This window comes from Manis pentadactyla, chromosome 3, assembly GCF_030020395.1.
Source record: "Manis pentadactyla isolate mManPen7 chromosome 3, mManPen7.hap1, whole genome shotgun sequence".
Taxonomy (NCBI): Eukaryota; Metazoa; Chordata; class Mammalia; order Pholidota; family Manidae; genus Manis; species Manis pentadactyla.
This window is the reverse complement of record NC_080021.1, coordinates 211,888,019-211,908,969: the sequence shown is the minus strand read 5'-3', so window position 1 is coordinate 211,908,969 and position 20,951 is coordinate 211,888,019. Positions and strand designations below refer to the sequence as shown.

Here is a 20,951-nt window from a genome sequence, read left to right as displayed (position 1 = left end):
GACTGTGCACGGGGTGCAGTGGGATTAGAGAAGAATGGAAGCTCCGCGCTGGCCTGCGGAGCCACGGCCCAGGTAAGCACACGCAGATCCCATCTCTCCTCCCACTCGCCCAGCTCCGCGCCGCCTCCTTCAAAAACAGCAGAAGAAAGGTTTGGTCCCGTATAGTCTTTGCCGCAGGTCGGCAGCGGGCTGACGTGGCAGGCGGGCAGGAGGGAACGACCCGCCTCTCCCTACCCTATCCCGCCTCCGCGCCCTGCAGCAGATCCGCTTCCACCGCCACTCGCAAGCTCGCGCCGCCGGCGGCAGAGACCAAGCGCAAGCGCATGCGTGCGGCAAGCGGGCCCCCGCGCGCAGCCACTTCCGGTGCGCTGGGGAAGTGCGGTTCCGGGTCGCTGCTCTGCTGGCTGGCGGGCCGAGGGGCTGGTGATGCGGGCCGGCGCTCAAGAGAAGCTCCGGAGGCGGGGCTCTGCCCGCTGCCCAGAGAGCCGCAGGTGCGCGGGCTGGGGCCGGAGACGCGAGCAGGCCCCTCGTTTTCCCGGTGGCCTCGGTCTGTCCCCAAAGCGGCCCGGCCGCCGTTGCCCCAGACCCGAGACGGGGGGCGGGACCGGGGTGCTGAAAGGAGGATGTTGCGGACTGCCGGGCATGGGAGTCTGGAGTCTTGGGGTGTCGGAGTACCCCTCTGCGCGACCTTGGACAAGTCACTCCTCCTCTGAGTCTGTTTCCTTGCTGTCAAAAGGGAGAGATCTTGGGTCCCCTCCCTTTTCGACAGTCCAAGCACGGGCGGGTCTGGAAGGATCTTGTGTGAGTGGGATCCAAACTGCCTTGGCAGTCTCCCTGGGCGTTAGGCAGCTGTCTTTTACCTAAATTAGCCATCGTTTTCCTCAGCGACTTTCTTAGTGTGAATCAAGGCTCTCTGACTAGACAACCCAAGGTCTAGCCAGGTAAACAATGTGAATGTCAGACTCAACTGAGAAATAAATGCTGTCCCTGTGAACTTGCTTTGCTCAGGGCTCCCAAGGTAAAGTGAATTGTGGCACCTTCTGCATTAGGAGATTACACCCTCTGTACCTTTAAGTGAAGCTCTTAGGCATAATCACAAATGCAAAGGAGACCAAGGAGTAGGAAGGTAGCCCATTGAGGATCGTGGAAGTGACAGGTTTCTCTCCCATACCCTCCTCTCCCCGCTACCCCAAGTTTTTCTACCTTCTTCCGCTTCCACGCCCTCCCAACAATTAGACCTTACGGTTGAATGGAAATATCCAGTGCCTTTTATCTTTGTCTTCACGCAGGACAGGATGCTTTGACCTCCAGGCCATTTGAAATCTAATAGATGAGCCAGGTGAGTAGGTGGTTTACAGACATTGAAGATAAAGTTTTTGGAGAATTGTTCAGACTTAAACGGACAGTCTTAAGTGGTAAGAAGTCATTTATAGATCACAAAACATGAAAAGTTAAGGTTGGAACCAGATTATTAATGTTTTATACACCATTGAGAGGAGCAGACATTTCAATCACATGTTAAATAGCATGCAAAATATTCTGAGGAAAAGAAACTGATTTGAGGTCATTTTAATCATCCTGAAAAGAACCACAAAGCATTTCCGGGAAATGTTTAAGGATATCTGATATTTGTACAATGTAGTTAGTTATCTGGCCTATTTTTTTCTCGGTTGTCAGCTTTTTCTAGTAAAGAGTTGATTGCAAACCATCCTATAACATTAGAATGTTACACCTTCCCCTGTATTGAGTTACATGTTTTTGTTTTTATCTTATAAAACAAACAACAAAACCCCCAATCCACTGGTTAAACTTAATATTGGGGGAAGGATTCAGGAACATGATGTGATGTTACTGTTTGCCCTGGGAAATTTTACTAAATGTGTTATATGCCATAGCCAATGTAGTGTAATTAAAAAAAGAAAAAAGCAAACTTGTGAGTCAGAGTCTTGGGTTCAAATACCAGCCCTGCCACTTAGCCATACAATCTTTGGCAGGTTACTTCATGTACTCCAAACTGGATTTCCTTATCTGTGTGTACAAAGCACCTGACTGCTTTTTAAACGTTTGGTAATTGTGTTCTAATAAGTGTGCATGCAAAATTATGAAACTTGAATTTTGAAACCTGAAGCTTAAAATAACAACTCAGATGTGAAATCTCTCCAATGTTTAACTTAGAGCTCTTTCATCTGATTTATAGATACAGTGTTGCCATAAGCCCTTTGCTTACATTTAAATGGGAATGCAGCTAGCTTGGATGTCTGGAACTTTTTAGGCACTGGTCTCTGAATTCCTGTTTGCTGGACTAAGGATTAAGGTTTGCTGTGGTGGTTGAAAAGCTGGTCATCAGTGTAGGATAGCCGTACTGCAAAAATGTTTGCAAAACTAAAGAAGAAAATTGCAGAAGAGACTGCTGTCACCCAGAGGCCAGGAGGTGCTACTAGAATACCACGGTCAGTGAGCAAGGAATCGGTTGCCTCTATGGGAGCTGACTCAGGAGATGACTTCGTAAGTATCTTTAGTTTTCAATATTCAGTACAGTCAAGTATATTTTTAAAATAATATTTCAGGGAATCCCTCCAGTAAGTATTTTCCTTTAAAATTGCAAGAATATTTGTATTTTATACCTGAGTCTTCTTAGTCTGAGGTGCTCTATTTTTTTCTTATTTTTGATACATGTCATGCCTTAGAATTTAAAAGTGTGTCTTTAGCATATGACAGGATCCTCTTAAAGTCAGATAACTTAAAAATATATATTTATAATGCTTGGTATATGTGAGAGAATATAGGTAGCATAAATATAAAGAATAAAGCATAAAAATACAATGAGTTCTTGTTAATCTGTTGCCTATCCAAAGAAGTAGAACATTATCGATATTGTTGAAGCCTCTTGTATAATCCTTCCCAATTCCTTTTCCCTCTCCCTGTTAACCACTCCAGTTAACCACTACCCTAAGTTTTGTATTTTTTATTCCCTTGCTTTTAAAGATACGTATACATTCACAAACAATTTATTGTTCTATGTTACTTATTTTTGAACTTTATAAAACTGGTACACCATAGTCTTCTTGGATATTTTTTTTTTTACTTAGCATGTTTCTATAATGCATCTGTATTCCACGAAGCTGTGGTTCATTTGTTTTTACTGCTATGTAAGATCCCACAGTTTGACAAGGCCACAGTTTGTCTTTTCCTGGTGATAGACACTTGAGCTGTTTTCGTAGTCAGATGAGTCTTCCTCCTCCTCTCTTATACTACCAGTCTTAGGTCAGATTACGTGGCTGGAGCTATTAGGTTATTGGGATGGAACAGTAAGGTTGCCAGATCTAAATCATTGGCTGGTATATGGCCCAGGAAATATAAATACACATTTGATCACCAGGCTGAAGGACATGGTACAGTTTTAATGCTGAGTTCTGTGGCAGAAGTACCTGCTTTGCCTTCAAGCTGACACACTAAATGAAGTCTCTCATCTCAAATGAACTCGAGATACAGAGGTTGGCCTGAATTCATACTTTTCTTTGAGACTTCTAAAGTCATCTGTTGAACTTACTATGTATGCATTCTGATCCTCACTCCCTATCTCCAGATCCTTATATCCCACTGCATATATTTCTTCAATCAGATGCCTTTCCTCTGGTTTCTCAAATTCTAAAATGGACATAATTAATTAACTCCATTTTCAGATGTGTACCATCATCTGCCAAGTCACCAGCAAGAAACCTTGGAGGCATTTTAGACCCTTCCTTCCGTCATATCCTTACATGCAGTCAGTCAGCAGTATTTTGGCTTCCATCTCCTAAATATCTCAAACTTGCTCTCTCTACTCCATTTATTGGTAGTACATTTACTTCCTTTTTATTTCAGGCTGTCTTTCTTTCTTGGACAAATGTGGTAACTTAATCTGTGCTCCCTGCCTCCAGTAACTCCCCAAAGCAGATTTGTTCATATCTCTCCAATGCTTGAAGCTCCTCAGTGGCTTCCCTGTCTTTGATGTCTCATTAATATGCTGACTGTTGAGTGCATATTATCTGCTAAAGTCTTTGATTCATTGTAGATGACAATACCGAAACTTTTCCAGTGTCAATGATAGATTCTTCATCACAGACTATTTTGATACTTCGCTAAACTACCTTCCCCCCTTTATCCCAGGGTTTTACCTTTGGAAAAATAAACTGATTTCCTTTTTTATTACTGAAAATATTTTTTGTATTGTGTTTTTAGTGTAGTATAATTGTAGTGGATTTGTTTTTATGTAATTTATCTGTTTAGCATCTTATAGCTCCTTCCCATTATAGGGAAGATAGTGTTCCTTTTCTTTTACAGGTAGAGAAGCTAGGGCCTAGGTATGTTAAAAAGCTTTCCAGGGACCACAGTTAAAGTGTTACCAAACCTAAAAGAAAGGTTGTCACTTTCTGATTCAGTACTGCAGTCTCACACTGCTGAAAACCCATGTATGAATACAACCTCCTCTTGTGTCTGTCTGAACAGGCTTCTGATGGAAGCAGTTCCAGAGAGGATCTTTCGTCTCAGCTTTTGAGAAGGAATGAACAGATACGGAAGTTAGAGGCCAGACTTTCTGGTATGTCCAAGAATTCATAAAACCAAACAGAAAATTTGGTTTGGCTGACCCTTTCACCCTATAAAATAGCCATTTAATATAACCTTATAGTTATTTTGACATATTTTGATCTTGGTCAAAAAGGAGCAATTTACATCCCCATTTTTCCCTTCTTTTGTTAGTGTACTAAACAGTATAAATTCAAAACCGAGTTTTAAGGTTTAAAAAAAACTTATATTTTCTGCTCCTGAGGTTTCTAGCCATGGATATGCAAGGTATTAAAAGTATATGTAGAATAGATTTGACCATCTTTCATCCATCAGCACAGCTTGCTTTAGATGAAGAGTAGGGAGTAATAGTTACAGATATTAGATTCTTCAGCACCAGAGAAGGCTTGGTGCCATGTTGCCATTTGCTACAGCTACATGTCAACTCTAAGTGTCGTTCTGGGTCTTTGAGCCACTTTTCAGTGATATTTCTAACTTCAACACTTACATAAAAGCTATAACTCTCATTATGTCCTTTGTGTGCAATTTACAATTTATGCAACTCCCGTTATATCTTTTGCCTTCACAGGGCATGTTATGATAGAGTTGTGAGTTCTTATTCTGGTTTCTGCCAGTGGATACATTTGAATGCTTCATCTTGTGAAGTGGTCAGTGGCTTCTGTGTTTCTTTTTGTCCCTTGGCCTTATGCCTATTTTGTTGGAGTGAAAGCAACACACTACAAAAATCATCAAATTGTATGTGTGATATTTGTGTTTGTGTAGTTACCAAAGGCCACTCATTTAGCTCACAGGTACCAGTTAGCCAGTCATCTCATTAGGTCCTCACTGTAGCCTTACAGGCTCAATGAGGTTAAAAATCACACAATAGGTGGTAGAGCTGGCGTCCAAAGCCAGATATCTTAATGCTAGAGTCCATATTCTTAACTGCAGTCTGCTTTAAACTCAACTGTTAACTATCCTGTTGCCCCTACCTGTATAAACAAGGTCAGCTACAGAGGTGAAATGGCTTTATATTTGTTTAATCTTGGGTAGAAAATTATGCAGTATACCTTCCCCAGTATAGAAGGAAGAATAGTTTGGGTTTGACTTTTGTCTCGAGAAGGGACAGGGAAGAGAACTGACGTTTACTGAGCCCACCTACATCCTGGGTATTTTCCTACAGACTCACTGTGAATCCTAGTAACAACAATAGTGGCTACTTTTTATTGTGCACTGTGTGCCAGGTGCTTAAGGCCTAGAGAACACTGGTTTATTACCCAAGGCATATAAAACAGTTTATTATCAAATGCATCCTCTGAAGTAGGTACAGTTGATATTACCATCTGATAAGTGAAGAATCTAATACTTAGAATCAGTTATTTTCTTAACATCTGTCAGCACAGGACTGGGAGAGGTAGGATTTAAACTAAAGTGTGTCTGCTTTTCTACTGTGGTCTCTTCTTTGGCCCCGCCATCCCCCAGAAAATGAATTCACCTTCAATATAGCATAGGAAGTTCAGTTCCTGTGTAGGAAGGAGGCTGACTTTTTAGAGAAATAAGTACTTTCATGGAAAAGGCAATACTGTGATAAGGTGTTTGCTATTGCCCTAACCACTGTAACACAGTTATATGACTAGAAGTGAGCTGCTTATTTAGTAAGTTTCCTGATCTACTGCTGAGGAAATGAAAACTGAGATTTGAAATTTAAGTAACGAGATAATACCAGTTTTCAGTGCAGGACATTTTTGATGACTTAGACCAGGCCCAGTTCTTGTCCTTTTTCCAGGCTAAACAAACCTGCCTGTTTGTATTCACTGTTTACACTGTGGATAGTTTGTGCTTTACCTGTTTGCCTGCGTTGTTCATTGTTAATGGGAGGCTGTCTGCCTAGCTCTCCTTAACAGGTATGGTTTTCAGATTGAGAAAATCATCATCATTTTCATTCACTTTTTTGTTTAATTAACTTCCTTTCCTGATGTTTGTCCATTCCTGGTATGTGCGTCACCCTCCTCATCCAAGACTATGCTGAACAGGTCCGAAACTTGCAGAAGATAAAAGAGAAGCTTGAAATTGCGTTAGAAAAACACCAGGATTGTACGTATTTTTTTTCCTGCTTTTTTATTAATCTTCTCAGAGCTTAGTTTTTTGAAATGAAACAATAGCATGTGATTAAGTTTGTCCCTCATCATAGCTCAAATCTTTATAAGTAGTGTATTTCTTAATCATGTTGAAATAATATTTGTCTGATGTTTGTAAGTGTACAACTCATGTTGCCTTATGGGCATGCTCCTTAGGAGGATGGTCATTATACGGAACAGCTTGTGTCCATCCAATTGACCAGTTTATTGGCTGCCCTTAGATTTCAGTAAAATCTAGTGCCTGGGCCTTAGGCCTGGATTAGGAGACTTTGGTTCGAGCTGCTATGCTCAGTAACAGGCGGACGTCCCTACCTGTCACCACTCCTCCGACAATGGGACCCACACTGCATTTAGTCTACCCTAAGTCCTGTGTTCTCCTTTGAGCTCAGTCCAAGAAAGATGCAACAGAAAGAGAAAGGTATTTTCTGTTATCTTCTTAATTTTTAAAAGAAAAGAAAGTGAAAGAAAGGTTTTTTTCCCCTTGGTTTGATTTCTGTTTTTGTTTTTAATTCTGATAAAGTGGTGGTAGCCACCACTTAGCAACTGCATTAGTGTTTTCTGGCCACCTATTTAACTCAAGTGTTGTGTCCTAGTACCATTTAAAAAGTTACCTTTTGGCATTTAGCTATATGTATATATTTGACTATTACAGAAAACAAAAAAAACAGGAAACACACAAAAAACTAATCTATTACTAAGATTCTGGGAAAGACAAGATAGATCAGGTTTTTCCCAGTTTCATAATCCACTTCCATGACCATGATCTTTTTTGTTAGATGACAATTGTAAATTAATCACATGGGCTATTTGTCATGCCGTATCTGAAATATTTCCATATCTCAAATAGAGCCTCTTTGTTAACAGCTTCCATGCGGAAATTTCAAGAGCAGAATGAGACATTCCAGGCCAACAGAGCCAAAATGGCAGAAGGACTGGCTTTGGCATTAGCCAGAAAGGACCAGGTATTTTGTATGTGACCCTGCCCAAGACTGGTAAAAAGATTTCACTTAGTGACATGATTTCAAAATCATAACATAAACCTGGTAGAAAATACAGGCTAGGAGAAAATATTTACAGGCTAGGAGAAAAGAAATGCTATACACGTTTTTTGAGATTTCATCTGGCCATATGGTGGGTAGTTATCGAGAAAGTTTATAATCATGAAATAGGTCCAGAATGTGAGAGTTTCTGCAACTGTGTAACTTTGTAAAGTGGAGAAGGAAAATAGTATGTCTGTAATCTGGTGGCAAGTCCCAAGATGAGGAAAAAGGTCTTGTCCTCTAAAAACCTGTCTCAAAGCCTAGACCGCAAACACTTGCATTTTATAGTGGAGAAGGTGCTATCAAACTAGCCATCATCCATGATGTACATAGTTCTTAAAATTTATCTTCCCAAGTTTCTTCAACCCCAGCCAGCCAGACAGAAGGGAACTCCTAAAATCTCATTAGAACCATCCATCGAAAGATGCTGACAAATCGAAAGAATGACAGTAAGAAAGAAAAGCAGTTCTATTAATGGCTGTTATAATAATTATGAAGTATATTTTGTTCAATGACATTTTAAATTTAAGAGAAGTATCAAGATATAATGACAATCCTGACGTATTAAGACTGTCAATTTATTTCATGTAAGAAAATTTATAATTTGTTTCAGCTACACTACAGTAGGTAGGGCAGTTGGTTGGTATGTTTGAAAGTGTGTACTAGTCATCTAGGACATTTACTAGCCAGAGAAAAACATTCACCAATAGTTAGTGGATAACTATGGTATAAGTGTATATTAATTAAGATATAATCCAAAATTGTTGGGTTCTGATTGTAGGCACTTGGGATATGGCCTTTTGTACCAATGGTTATTTTTTGCCCTGTTCTCTGATTTGTGACTATGGGGCATAACCCCTTTCCTTTAACTTGCACCAGGTAGCATAAAGCATATTGGTAAAATCAAGATAAGAAGGAAGGTTATTATCAGAGGCCATTGAAGACTCCATTCCTTTAGCAAATTAATTTCTAAACATCAATTGAAGTTACCATTTCAAATGGTCCCAGCTACTTGCTCCCAAAAAATAATAGTACTCATGGGAAAACACTCTGAGGAAGCTGAAAAGCTGCACCAGAACAGCAGGTAGAGCTTAGTCAGGTGCTCTGCTCAGCAAACATCTGCAGGCTTAAATCTGTGTTCTAGAGTTTTATAAAGGGTTCATTTTCTTCTCCTTTTAGGACTCTTGGCTTTCATCATATTAAGCCAACTTCACGGATTTTTTATATTTGCTGTTCTGTTTCGTTGCTTTTGAGGGGGAGTTAGGTTGTTTTGTTTTAATTTTGTTTAATATCTGAAAATCTTGATATTACTGATACTCTTCCCTGGAAACTATACTTTTTTGTTGTTTTGTTTTAGGAATGGTCAGAAAAAATGGATCACCTTGAAAAGGTCAGTCCCTCTTTATTTTTGTCTCATCATGGACATGGGTCTCCTCAGGGGCTTGGAAAATGGTTTCTCCAGTACCCAGTGTACTGATTGCCGTAACACCTCTTGGAAGCGGGGTCCTGGATGATTAGACACTGACTTGAAAAGCTCATGTCTTCCCTTTGTTGGTGGGCATGCTGGATACCTATTATTTGTCCCTCACAATATGCTCTCTGCCTCTCTCTCACCTTCCTCTGTGGGCTGCGTCCTCTGAGAGGAACTGCGTCAGCAGGGTTCCATTGCCTTCCGGCTTTGAATTGGGTTCTGCCAGTGGGGAACACCAAAAAGAATGTGGTTGGGATGTTTATTCCTCCAGTCTTCTTCATGCGGGATCGCCTCAGGTTAGCTGTATCCCATGGCCAAAAGTTACAGCTCCAGTTTGGTTTACCTTTGGTTTTCCCTCTTGACATAGTTTCTCTTCCTGGGTTTCTTGTAACCTCATCATCCCTTTGCTCCTTCGCCCCTTCATGCTCAGCTGTCGCTAGCACATTATCTCATGGTTTTCTTACCCCACCCACAGCTTTGAAAAGTCCCTTTATTAAAATCTCTGAAAATACCTAATTTGAGTCTGCCATGTATTTCCTGCTGGGGTCCTGATTGACACTGTGGTACACTAGGTATGTTACCTAATTTTGGGGGGAAGGAGGGCATTTCTCAAGGCTCAACATTGAGCAGATACAAGAACCTCTTGGCTACACACAGATGAGGAAAACTGATTATTCTAGCACCATAGCTTGTGCAACACTGTGTTGCAACACATGAACAGGAAAATGAAATTCCAAACCTACAATTAGAAAAACACTTTAATTAGTTAATTTATTTTTTTCTCTTTTTTTTATTAAGGTATCATTGGTACATAGTCTTATGAAAGTTTCATGTGAGCAACATTATGGTTTCAACATTCACCCATATTATCAAGTCTCCCCCACCCGCACCCCATTGTAATCACTATCCATCAGCGTAGTCAGATGTTATAGAGTCATTACTTATCTTCTCCAGAAAAACACTTCAATTTAAAATAATCAATAGTTAGCTTCCACAGCCTGAATTATATGCTGCTACCCACTTAATTCCTTGTTTTCATGGAGTACTCCTAAATTACTCTTTATGGTAGAAAAATTATTTCTTAGATGATATATTCAGTTTCAAAATATACTTACTGTTAATTTTATTAAGCAGATTGAATTTATTATTGCTCCATTCTTGGGATAAAACACAAAAGTTAAACCAGTGATTTTCTTTTGGTGCTCTGTAGAAACGTGATTATCAAGCTATCAGAATGCTTTAACATATTTATGTAAGGAAAGAATTACAGAAAAGTCAAGCCGTCTCCCAGAGAAACTTGTGTTTTAGAAAAAAAATCTCTAAACATGGTGCTAATGATGATTCCTTAAGTGTGGAGATAGGGGTTAGGTTAAAATTTTCTTGTCTTAAAAGAAACTCTTAAGATAGTAACAATTGAAATTCTCATTGGACTATTTTTTTATCTTTTAAAATTATGGTGAAAGGGGATCCGTTGAACTAAAAAAAACCTCTTTCAGTTCAGTAAGGGAACTCTTTTTCTCCCCTACCACCACCCCCAACAAAGGAGTGGATGGGAAATATTTTAGACTGGGAAAGAGTAATGAGAGATTCATGCAGGTCTTTGATGCCATTGTGACTCTTGAAAGTGTTGTTTTTAGACTGTTTTAATTTCCTTTCAATCAAGAATTAGAAACTGTAATAGGGTTTGTCTTTGAGAGAATCTATCTTGGGAAACTGTCATTTAGTAAATTGTAACCTGCTGACCCCAATCATGTCTAATTTTTGTTGACTTGCTAACTGAACTTGGTAACTGAAATCAATTCTACTTAAGTACATCTAGTTTTTTAATGGCATTCCGTCATATTCCAGTTATTGTTATTCAGACAGTTCAGTGTGTCACTTAAAGTAGATGTGTAAAATGGGTATCTGGGATTGCTGATCACATTTAAGAACTTTAAGTGTTAAGTAATTCTTGCTCTTGTTCCCCTTATTCACAGCTGTCATTGAAAAAACATTTATTTTTAACTTAAAAGAACTTGTGGGTAATGCCATATAGGTCATATTACTGTAAAGCTTCCTATTATCAATTTAGTATTGTCCACTGACAAGAGATTTCTTTAAGATTTTCCTTTATTCAGAATTCTGCTTACGTAATACGGATTTCTAATGTCTTAGTGACCTGAGTTGATGTCATCTTCTTCCAAATAGGAGAAGAAGTTTCTGACAGCTCAGTTACAGGAGATGAAGAACCAGAGTTTGAATCTTTTTCAAAGGAGAGATGAAATGGATGAATTAGAGGGGTTCCAGCAGCAGGAACTAAGTAAAGTCAAACACATGGTGCGCATTATTGTTTTAGTAGCTAAATGCTGAATAGATGATTAATCACTCTGATTTTGCTAGTCATCACTGTCTCATTGCTGATAAACATGCCCTAGTAGTCTTTGACATTAATCCTGTTTGTGTTTTTCAGTTTATTAAAATGGAAGAGTTCTGTTCGAAATCTATTGCCTTTTCCTTCTCTTTCTTTTTTAACTACTGGGCATATAAAGCCCCATACAAGGTCACATAAAATGTTGTAAAAGTTTGGTTTATTTGTCCAGATTTTTTAAATATATATATTTCTTAATAATTGTCCAGTGAAACTTTTTATCTTTGTAACAGCTTTTAAAAAAAGAAGAAAGTCTGGGGAAAATGGAGCAAGAGTTGGAGGCACGAACCAGAGAACTTCTTCACACCCAGGAGGAGTTGCTGACCTCTGGTCAGCTGTCATCAGACCTTCGCCAGAAGCTAGAGGAGTTGCAGAGACACTACTCAACGCTGGAAGAGCAGAGGTTCTCGCTTGGTCTGTGGGGCCCGCGGGAAGAGGTGTTAGTGTAGCTCCAGCTCTAGCCCACCTGCCTTTCCTACTGCTCATTTCAATCCCTCTCTGATCTCAGTCCTGACAGACATTTCTGGACTTATCCTTACCTCTCTAGGGCTCAGACCCCCTCCCTCCCCCAAAACCCTCACTCTTCTTCACTTGCCTAACCTGAGGACCCTCCAGCCCTACCAAGCAATTCAGACTGTAAGCTGTTCAGTAACTGAAGGCAGATCAAGATTTCTCACTTAAACCTGGGTGGAATTTTTCTCTGGGATTCTGCTTCAGAAAGAGCCAGGAGTCTTCTCCATTGATAACCTTCACATGGCTAATGTTTGCAGCTCTGACATGTAAAGAACCATCTGTATTTTTCCTGTGCAAGAGTGTGTCTTAAATGAAATATCCAAATGTGTTTATTGTTTGCTTTCTTTCATTGAAGAGATCATGTGAAAGCTTCAAAAACAGATGCAGAAATCAAGATCACAGTCCTGGAGCAAAAAGAACAAGAGCTCCAAGCATTCATTCAGCAGCTTTCCATTGATTTGCAAAAGGTAAGTAGGGAGTGGACCTTGGTTCCTCAGATTCATGAATGGGGTAAAAACAAATTCTGTCAGAAATTTCTGCCTCAGGGTGGCTGCCAAAACTTCTGTGTTTCATTGCCCTAGTTCCTGGTCTAGCTAGGCTGCATTCAGATGGAAGTGGACACACAGCTAAACAAGGATTGCTTAACAGAAGAGGTCAGCATTGTCCTGACAGGAATTCTCAAAGCACACCATTTGGTCTACTCAAATATGTCTTAGTACTAAATGATGTATTGAGCATAAGAAAACCTAACAGTTGTGGTTTACATGGCCCGGTTGTACCTTTGACATACCTAGCTTTAATCCAATTTGTTCAAAAGCATATACGTAATACTATAAAGATGAACAATTAAAAATACTACTATTGACTGTAGTGTTTTTCAGTGGTGTGTTTCTTACCACCATTTTGAGCAGAACAATTTGTATTGTATGATTGTCCCTTACATTGCAGGACATTTAGCTTTCCTGGCCCTTAGGTTCTTAATGCCAGCAACATCCTTCAGGCATTAACAATCCGGCCCTTCTGCTCATATGACAGAATACCCCCTAGCAGGTGGTACCACAGACCCTGCCCTCAGCCCTTGAGGACTGCTAACTCCAGTGCAATGGAGACTTAGTGACATCATTACAGTACAGTAAGATTTGTGTGAACAGAAGTCTGTGTACCCCTTCCAGCTAAGTAGTAGCATACTTACAGATAACGAAATGCAAACTAAGAGAGGTTATCTACCTTGTTGAGAGTTGCAGAGTAATGACAGAGCTGGGTTGTAACCCAAGTCTTACTCTCAAACTCATTCTCATTCTTCTGGGCTTTGTTGCCTCCCAAGGTTCACCCAGTAAATTTACCTTAACATGAATGAGTGACTATGGTAATTTCAAATTCCACTTGTTTATTGTTGGTATATAAGAAAGCATTTGACTTTTATATATTAACCTTATATCCTGCAACTTTGCTATATAGTTGCTTATTCTGGGAGTTTTTTTGTTTATTTATTTGGATTTTCTACATAGATGACAATATTGAAAGGAGTAGTTTCAAGGGGCATCCTCACTTTGTATCTGATCTTAATAGAAAAGCTTTGAGTTTCTCATCTTTAAGTATGATGTTGGCCATAGCATATTGGTGTTGAAGGCCTGAAGTAAAGCAGCCAGAGTGGAGATGGGGACTCCATGTGGAATATGGTGCACAAGAAAACTAAATGGAAAATGGTGACTGATTCTTTTTCTGTCGTTAACTTTGCCCAGCACCATGAATTATACAAGACATGTTTTTTCTTATGGTTTTCACTGGGAAGAGTCACTTGTATCTCTTTAAGTTCATATTACATGTAGTAGAACAAGTACAGGCTTTGGATCCAGGAGACCTGAGTTTGAGTCCTTAATCTATCACTAAGGTGTATGTTTTTAGGCTCGTTCTTAAGTTTCATTTTCTTGTAAACGGGCAGAGTGAAGGGTGGTTGTAAGGACTGGGAGTAGTGAGAAATGCTTGCACATGCTCTGCAGACTGTAGCTGCTGCTACTGTTCCCTGCTGTACCTTATTACTGTTGCATTATTAGTGAGAGAGCCATGAAGGTGGGTCATCACAGCCAAAACTGTTTTTCTTCCTATCACATTCTCCCTCTGTGTTCTGTGCTCTGCAAAATGTTTTCCTTCAGCTCTTCCCCTAGCTTCCTGGCCATTGTCTGTTACCCCTTGGCACATGCTACTTTACTCAGAGTGCTAGCTCCACTCCCATCCATTTCTGTCTGGACTCCTGCTTAGGAGTCCGAATCTGATTTCCCCAAATAGTTAATCCCTTCTGCCTCTAATATCTCATAGCACCTTGTACATCCCTCTGTTGCAGCAAGATTGTATTATTTTGTAATTGTGTGTATATCTGTCTCTGCCACCAGCCTCCATGTTTCTGTGGGTCAGGAACTGTGTCTGATTGTATCCCCAGAAGAATACACATAGTACAGGCTTTATGAAAGTTTATTGAACTATGGACTCTTGAATCTGTTCTTCAAACTTTCCTGCTACTACCTGTGTTACCACCCTTGTAAGAGTTCAGAAGAAGTCCTTTTCCTAAAGCCCTAGGCCCAAATTGCTACATCTACTCCGAGAAGCGATTGGCTAGGTTCCAAGCTGACCATGTAAGTCTATAGCCTGAGGTGAAGCAACAGAAGCATGAGGTGAAGCAGAGTATATGTGAGGAGGTACAAGTAATCAAGTGGGAGTAATGCCACACAAACTTGGTGGGAGAGGAGAATGGGCATCCTCAGTGGATGCAAGGATCACTGGGGATCTAAGAACAAAGCTTCCTGGGACCTCTGCTTTGATAGTGGCCTTTGAAGGTTGGTAGAAGTGGAAGGAACAAAGTCCCAGTCTGCCGCCACCACCACTGCCATCATTGCTAAAGAGACAGACAGAAATAAAGTGGGCTGGTGTTGGTCTGGGGCCAAGGGAGGAGGTGCACAGTGGCTCTGCTGTGGTCCCTGTGCTGTGAGCCAGGGTGAATATTATCGCATGTTTCAGAAGTTCTCTATTCAGCCATGAGGCAGCAACATTGGCATCATTACTGCTTCTTCCAGCCCCACATTTTCAGGAGCATTGTTCTGTGGGTCATTTTAGGACTGGCTGGGAGCTGCTTGAGTGGGATAACCTCTGCTGGTTTTTGGCATCTGGAGTAAAGACATCAGTCATGTTGGACTCTGTTAAAAGAATTAAATCTGTGTTTGATGAGAAGTGGGAGGAAGAACATTCCTGTAGCTGATTGATCCTGACAGTACAATCTGGTTATTTTAAAGAGGGGGAGCATCTTCCCAGACTCCTGGCTAGATCCATGGAGGTAATAACATTGTTCCTTCCCTGACTGTCAGTTGCATAAATTGGGGATGAGTGTTTGCCTCTTGCTACACTAAGTCTGAACTGGATGTCTGAGTGGTGCTGGGTTCTGACACTACATCTTCTATGTCCCATTTTCAGGGAAGATTTCCTGGCTGTATGTTCTAGGATGCAGTTGAGAACAGACTTTCAGGGGAATGTGATGGTCCAAGGGGAGAAGGGAGGGGAGAGAAAGGTGTTACAGAGTAATGGTATCTCTGCTTTCACCTGCAGGCCACTGCTGAATCTCAAGAGAAAGAAAAACTCATCACAGATTTGCAAGAGAAGGTTGCATCCTTGGAGAAGAGACTAGAGCAGAACTTACCAGGGGAAGAACATGTATGGGAAATCCTGAAAGAGGTATCTAGGTCTCTCTGGTTTGGCCTGTGTTTTTACAGCAGAAACAGCCTCATGTCACCTGTTTTGAACATGTTTTCCTCAAGACAGGGAGAGCTTTGTTCAGAGACACATATGAACATTAGCATCCTGATCACTGATAAATTGCACCTGGTGATTTTTGCCACTTGGGCAGTCTTGTCTTACTGCTCTCATCCTCCACCCTTCTGTACATTCCATTGACCAAGAGAAATAGTTACCATCTGCTTTTAGCATGAGCTGGAATTGCCTTGAGCAGCAGGTGGCCTCTCCTTAGCGGAGGGAGGCTATTGAGCAGATAGGCCTTTTGCCCAGTGGTGTGGGTGACCTTGCCTTCTCCTTAGGTCTGAGCTCATTGTCTGCCCATATTCTGCTCCTCTCTGTATCCCAGTGATTGGCCTCTCTGTGACAAAAGGTGACAAAGCCAAGGCCTTGGGCCTAGATGAGACCCTCACTTTCTGTCTTCAGTCAGTTTCAGCTAAATAGCTCCATCTCTATTGCCACTGTTGCACTTCAGGGCTTCCAGCAGCTCTAGCTTAGTCTCTGTTAGTCTCCAGACTGGCCTGCGTAGCATCAGTCTCTCCTCCTTCACCCTCGGAGACAGGCTGTCACGCTCACTGCCAAACTGATCTTCCTGAACAACATTTCTGACCATATCACTCCCTTAAACATCTTCCACCCCTCGCCTGCAGTCTACAGGGAGTATAACGTGGGTTCCTGGGGGTATAAATTGATTTCCAGAATTCGACTTGCCTAGGTTTGTATCTTGCCTCTTCCACTTACTAATTTTTTACTTAGAGCAAGTAACTTAATTCTTTGTGTTTGCTTTTTCCTCTGTAAACTAGGGTTAATAATTGTACCAAACACAAAGAATCGTTATTAGGATTAAATGGGTTACCATATGTGAAGTGCTTAGACTGAGGCTTTAGAACATGGTAAGTCGCAGTATATTTCAGCTATTAATATTATAATCATTACTGTTGTGCCATCATCATTATTTTAAAGTTTAATGTGATAGGAGTTACTTGGGGAGTTTGTTTAAAGTGTGTATCTTTGGCCCTACCCCTAGAAATTCTGATTTCATTAGGCCTGGAGTAAGTCCCCAAGTTTAACAACTTCCCCACTAAATAAATGTAATGCTAGTGTTTGGACACTCCCACTTTAAAAAATATTGTATACAGAAATAAATTAAATTCCTTTCTGCAGCATAAAAAGCTTCTCATGATCTGACCTTAACTTTCTAGTCTTAGTTCTTGACCTGAATCCACTATTGCTTCAGCTTGGCAGGTTGCAGCTCCCCGAATGTCCCGGGTGGTCTCACTCCTGCATTGGTCTTCCCTCTGCCTGGGTGCTCCCACCCTGGCCTCCTGTGATTTGGGAAGGCTCCCACTGCCCAAGGCAATGAGTGGCTCCTGCTCTGTGCGGCTTCTTGGTGGCCACTTACTGCATCCTATTATATAACTTTTCTCTTAGTCTTTTGCCCCAGCTTCAAGGTCAAGGGACTTTCATTTTAGAAATTTACCTTTGTATAATTCATTATATATGAATTTTGCCTCATTAGCTATTTTTTCTAACGTATTTGTTTCCCATGTGCCTCGCACCAGTCATAGTATATTGTAAATATCAATATTTATTCAATAGAAAAATAACTACTTTCTTCCACTCTTCTTTCAACTCCCAGAAAACAGTTGCTGAGCAGACGCTGGGGGACACCAGGCCGAAGCCCTTGGCGACCAGAGGCAGCCAGGCTGAGACCATAGACATGCTGGAGACTCGGGTACTAGACTTACCCCAGTAATCCCTGGGTCCAGGTGGTGACCTGGCTGGGTGACATTGTGGCTGAGAGTCCCCCTGGGTCGGAGGTTTTCTTTTGAAGGGACTGTGGTGGATCTTACTTATATGGAGTTGAGTTAGTTGTTGTCTTCTTTATTGCCACATTGCCATCACTGTCCCCCACAAAGTTGTTCTCTTGTTTGTTTTCTCTTTTATCCCCATCCCTCTCTCTCCTATAGGAAAACATTCTAATGTGGTTAAGAGAGATCCTTTTATTGTTGGGTTACCTTAAAATGGGTGGCATTGTTTTTTGTGCACCTGTTAATTTATATAATTGATAGACCTTTACATACGTCTCCTCTGTTACTGTGAACTGCTCCCCCTTCTGCCTGTGTCCACGTCATTGTACTTATCTACTCTACTGTAGTTACCTGCTAGATGCTAGACATCCAGATTGCCTTCTTCCTGTCCCCATGGGTGACACTGCAGTGAACATCCTTTTCCCTGTGACCATATGGAGGGAGGCTGGACAGTGCCCATGACCTGATGTGACTGAACAGGACAGGAGTGCCCCCACAAGGGCTGCACTTGGCTTTACCTCTCCAGCATGTATGAGGGTTCCCATATCTGCATTTCCATCTTTTCAAGCGTTGGCATTTCCAAGCCTTTTACATTTTTGCCAGTTTAATGAGAGTGAAGTGGTGAAGCGGGGTAGGGATGTCTGTGGGGCCCTTCTGTTTAAGGGCACTAATCCTATTGCTGAGGTCTCCACCCTCATGACCTAAGAACTTACCAAAGGCCCCACCTCCTAATGCCATCACATCAAGGCCTTCCAAACAGATTGGAAGAAAAAAATCACATCACATCACATTTCAACATATGAATTGGCAGGGGACACAAATGTTTAGACCATAGCAAATGCTAGCACATTTTAAAAATCTTTATTTCCTGATAAATATGCTTAAAGGTATATTTTTCTCTAAATACAACTTTGTTTTATTGTAATTCAGTTCTAAGTATTTCTGAATAACCATTTTCTTCTTGTAAAATATACATAACATTTACCATTTCAACCATTTCTAGTGCATAGTTCAGTGGCGTTAAGTACATTCACATTGTTGTACAACCATCACCAACATCCATGTCCAGAATTTTTTCATCTTCTCAAACTGAAACTCTGTGCCCATTAAAACAATAATTCCCCATTCTATCCTCCCTGGTCTTTGGCAACCACCATTCTACTTCCTGTCTCTATGCACTTGACTACTCCAGGTTCCTCGTATCAGAGGACTCATACAATATTTGTCCTTTTGTGTCTGACTTATCTCACTTAGCCTAACGTCTTCAAGGTTCATTCATATTGTAGCATATGTCAGAATTTCATTCCTTTCTCTAAGGCTTACATTACCTTGTAAGTGTATACAATGTTCTGTTTATCCATTCATTTATCGATGCACATTTGGGTTATTTCCACCTTTTGGTTATAGAGAATGCTGTTGTGGACATAATGTAATGCTATGAACAAGGTTTTTTTGAGGGTTTCTTTCACTTCTCTTGGGAATATACCAGGAGTGAATTGCTGGGTCATATGATAACTCTGTGCTGAACCTTTTGAGGATCTGAATTTTGAGCTCTGGGACTTGGGTAGATATTTTCTAAACCCAGGAGTTAAAAAAGCTAGGTTTCACTCCTGGCTCTACCACTACTAAAATCTGTGATCATGGGCAAGTAACATTACTGTTCCTGTCTGCAGAAATACACTATTCTCATGGGGTTGTTTCAGTTAAATCTTACGTGGCTAATGTCTGTGAGGGACCACGAGACCTAACATCCTTCCCTCGTTGGGTACCCAACTCTTCTCGACAAGCCTGCAGCCTTCCTTGTGCTTATGTTCTAGTAATAAAGTTCCCTAAGGTCAGATCTTGTTCAGCAAACAAGAGGACTTCATAAGAGAAATTGGAGAGCCAAGTCTTGCTCAGTGCTGGACAGTGCTGTCCACTGGACCAGCCTCATGTCCTAGTTCAGGGTCAGACTTGGCCAGTGTTTGTGGAATGAGTGGGACCTAAATTTGTATCATAACAGTAATCCCACTTCTGGCATCTATTCTAAGGAAGTGATTCAGACCAGGTAAAAAAAATATTGCATGAAGATGTTAACTGATGCATTATTTTAGATGGGAAAGTGGAAAACAACTGAAGTTCTAACACAGTAGGAGGTGGTTCAGTAAATTATAAAACAGCCTTTAAGGAATGGATCTAAGGTCTGAATGCAAGGGAACCTGAGTGAGGAGGAAAAATACAAAGTCTTAGAGTCATTTATAAAATTGTAAAAACCAAAAATAGTCATAAAAACAGATTGGAAGGAAAAAAAACAGATTGGAAGAAAATCCAGGGTTTTGTTGTTTTATAATTGTAGACTTATTGATATCTTTTCTTTAAAATTTTTCTGTGATGTACCTGTTCTATGATTTAAATCGATTTGGGTTTGAAGCCACTTGTTGGCCACCTTGCTTCTGTTGGATGAGAGGGTGCTCCACTTGCCACACAGGTGGGAGAGCTAGAGCAGAGCCTGCAGGCATCCGAGGAGAGGCTGAAGCAGAGTGGTGGCGTCGTGGCAGCTCAGGAGGCACAGATTCAGGCACTTGTGAGTGACTGTGTGGCTGCTGTGTTCTAGGCCCTTGGTGCCTCCCCTTATGCCTCTGCAGCTGCCCCCAACTCATTCCCAACGTCTGGAGTGGTAGCTGGGCCTGCCCTTAGATACAGATGTTGTGCTGATGTGAGCAGGGGAGTAGGCAGCTGCAGGTAGAGGGAGTCAGGACCTGCAAAGCCCTTGTTCTTCATCACCTGTTGTCCTGCCTCCCACGGAAAAGCCCCGGCCATCAAAGGAACCCTGAGCAGGGTGAAGGAAGGTTGTGTCTTAGGACTTGGTGCTGCCCAGTGCTGTCTCCCCAGCACCAACACCAATTTCACACTCCAAATCCTGAACAAGCCAGGACCAGGGGCAGTAGGCAGAGCTGTGGGTGGGGACCTTGGCAGCCCCCCCAGGCCACAGAAGGTCAGGAAGGAGTTATTTCCACTGGACACCAATCTTTGGGTCACTGAGAAACAGAGCAAGGCCCCCACTGCCACCGTGACTGACTCTTCTGGGACCCCTGCAGGCCGCTGCACACGAGGAGGAGAGCCACGCGCAGCAGCAGGTCCTCACTCGAGAGAAGCAGTGCACGGAGCGTGTCTGTGCGCTGGAGGCCCAGCTCGCTGCTCTCGAGAAGGCACGGGTGGCCAGCCAGACGGCCGCAGAGCACAAGGTGGTGAGTGAGGAAGGGAATGGGC

At 41.6% G+C, this 20,951-nt stretch overlaps 1 protein-coding gene across 5 annotated transcripts in view; it reads left to right on the top strand.

Annotated features, from left to right (window-relative positions):
• The first annotated feature begins 277 nt into the window (after positions 1 to 277).
• GOLGA1 (golgin A1) overlaps positions 278 to 20,951 on the top strand; it is a 41,846-nt gene continuing 21,172 nt past the window's right edge. Inside the window, exons 1-14 of one of the 5 annotated variants that reach the window (XM_036913960.2) lie at positions 280 to 491; positions 1,290 to 1,339; positions 2,273 to 2,505; positions 4,489 to 4,579; positions 6,565 to 6,639; positions 7,548 to 7,645; positions 9,081 to 9,113; positions 11,382 to 11,510; positions 11,835 to 12,004; positions 12,470 to 12,581; positions 15,709 to 15,834; positions 17,531 to 17,626; positions 20,170 to 20,265; positions 20,780 to 20,929. In XM_036913960.2, the coding sequence (XP_036769855.2) occupies positions 2,371 to 2,505; positions 4,489 to 4,579; positions 6,565 to 6,639; positions 7,548 to 7,645; positions 9,081 to 9,113; positions 11,382 to 11,510; positions 11,835 to 12,004; positions 12,470 to 12,581; positions 15,709 to 15,834; positions 17,531 to 17,626; positions 20,170 to 20,265; positions 20,780 to 20,929 (1,311 nt within the window). In that variant the 5' untranslated portion in view covers positions 280 to 491; positions 1,290 to 1,339; positions 2,273 to 2,370. Of the gene's footprint in view, positions 492 to 1,289; positions 1,340 to 2,197; positions 2,506 to 4,488; positions 4,580 to 6,564; positions 6,640 to 7,547; positions 7,646 to 9,080; positions 9,114 to 11,381; positions 11,511 to 11,834; positions 12,005 to 12,469; positions 12,582 to 15,708; positions 15,835 to 17,530; positions 17,627 to 20,169; positions 20,266 to 20,779; positions 20,930 to 20,951 lie in introns of all 5 variants that reach the window. The other 4 variants (XM_036913959.2, XM_057499022.1, XM_036913962.2 and 1 more) reach the window with 4 other exon arrangements.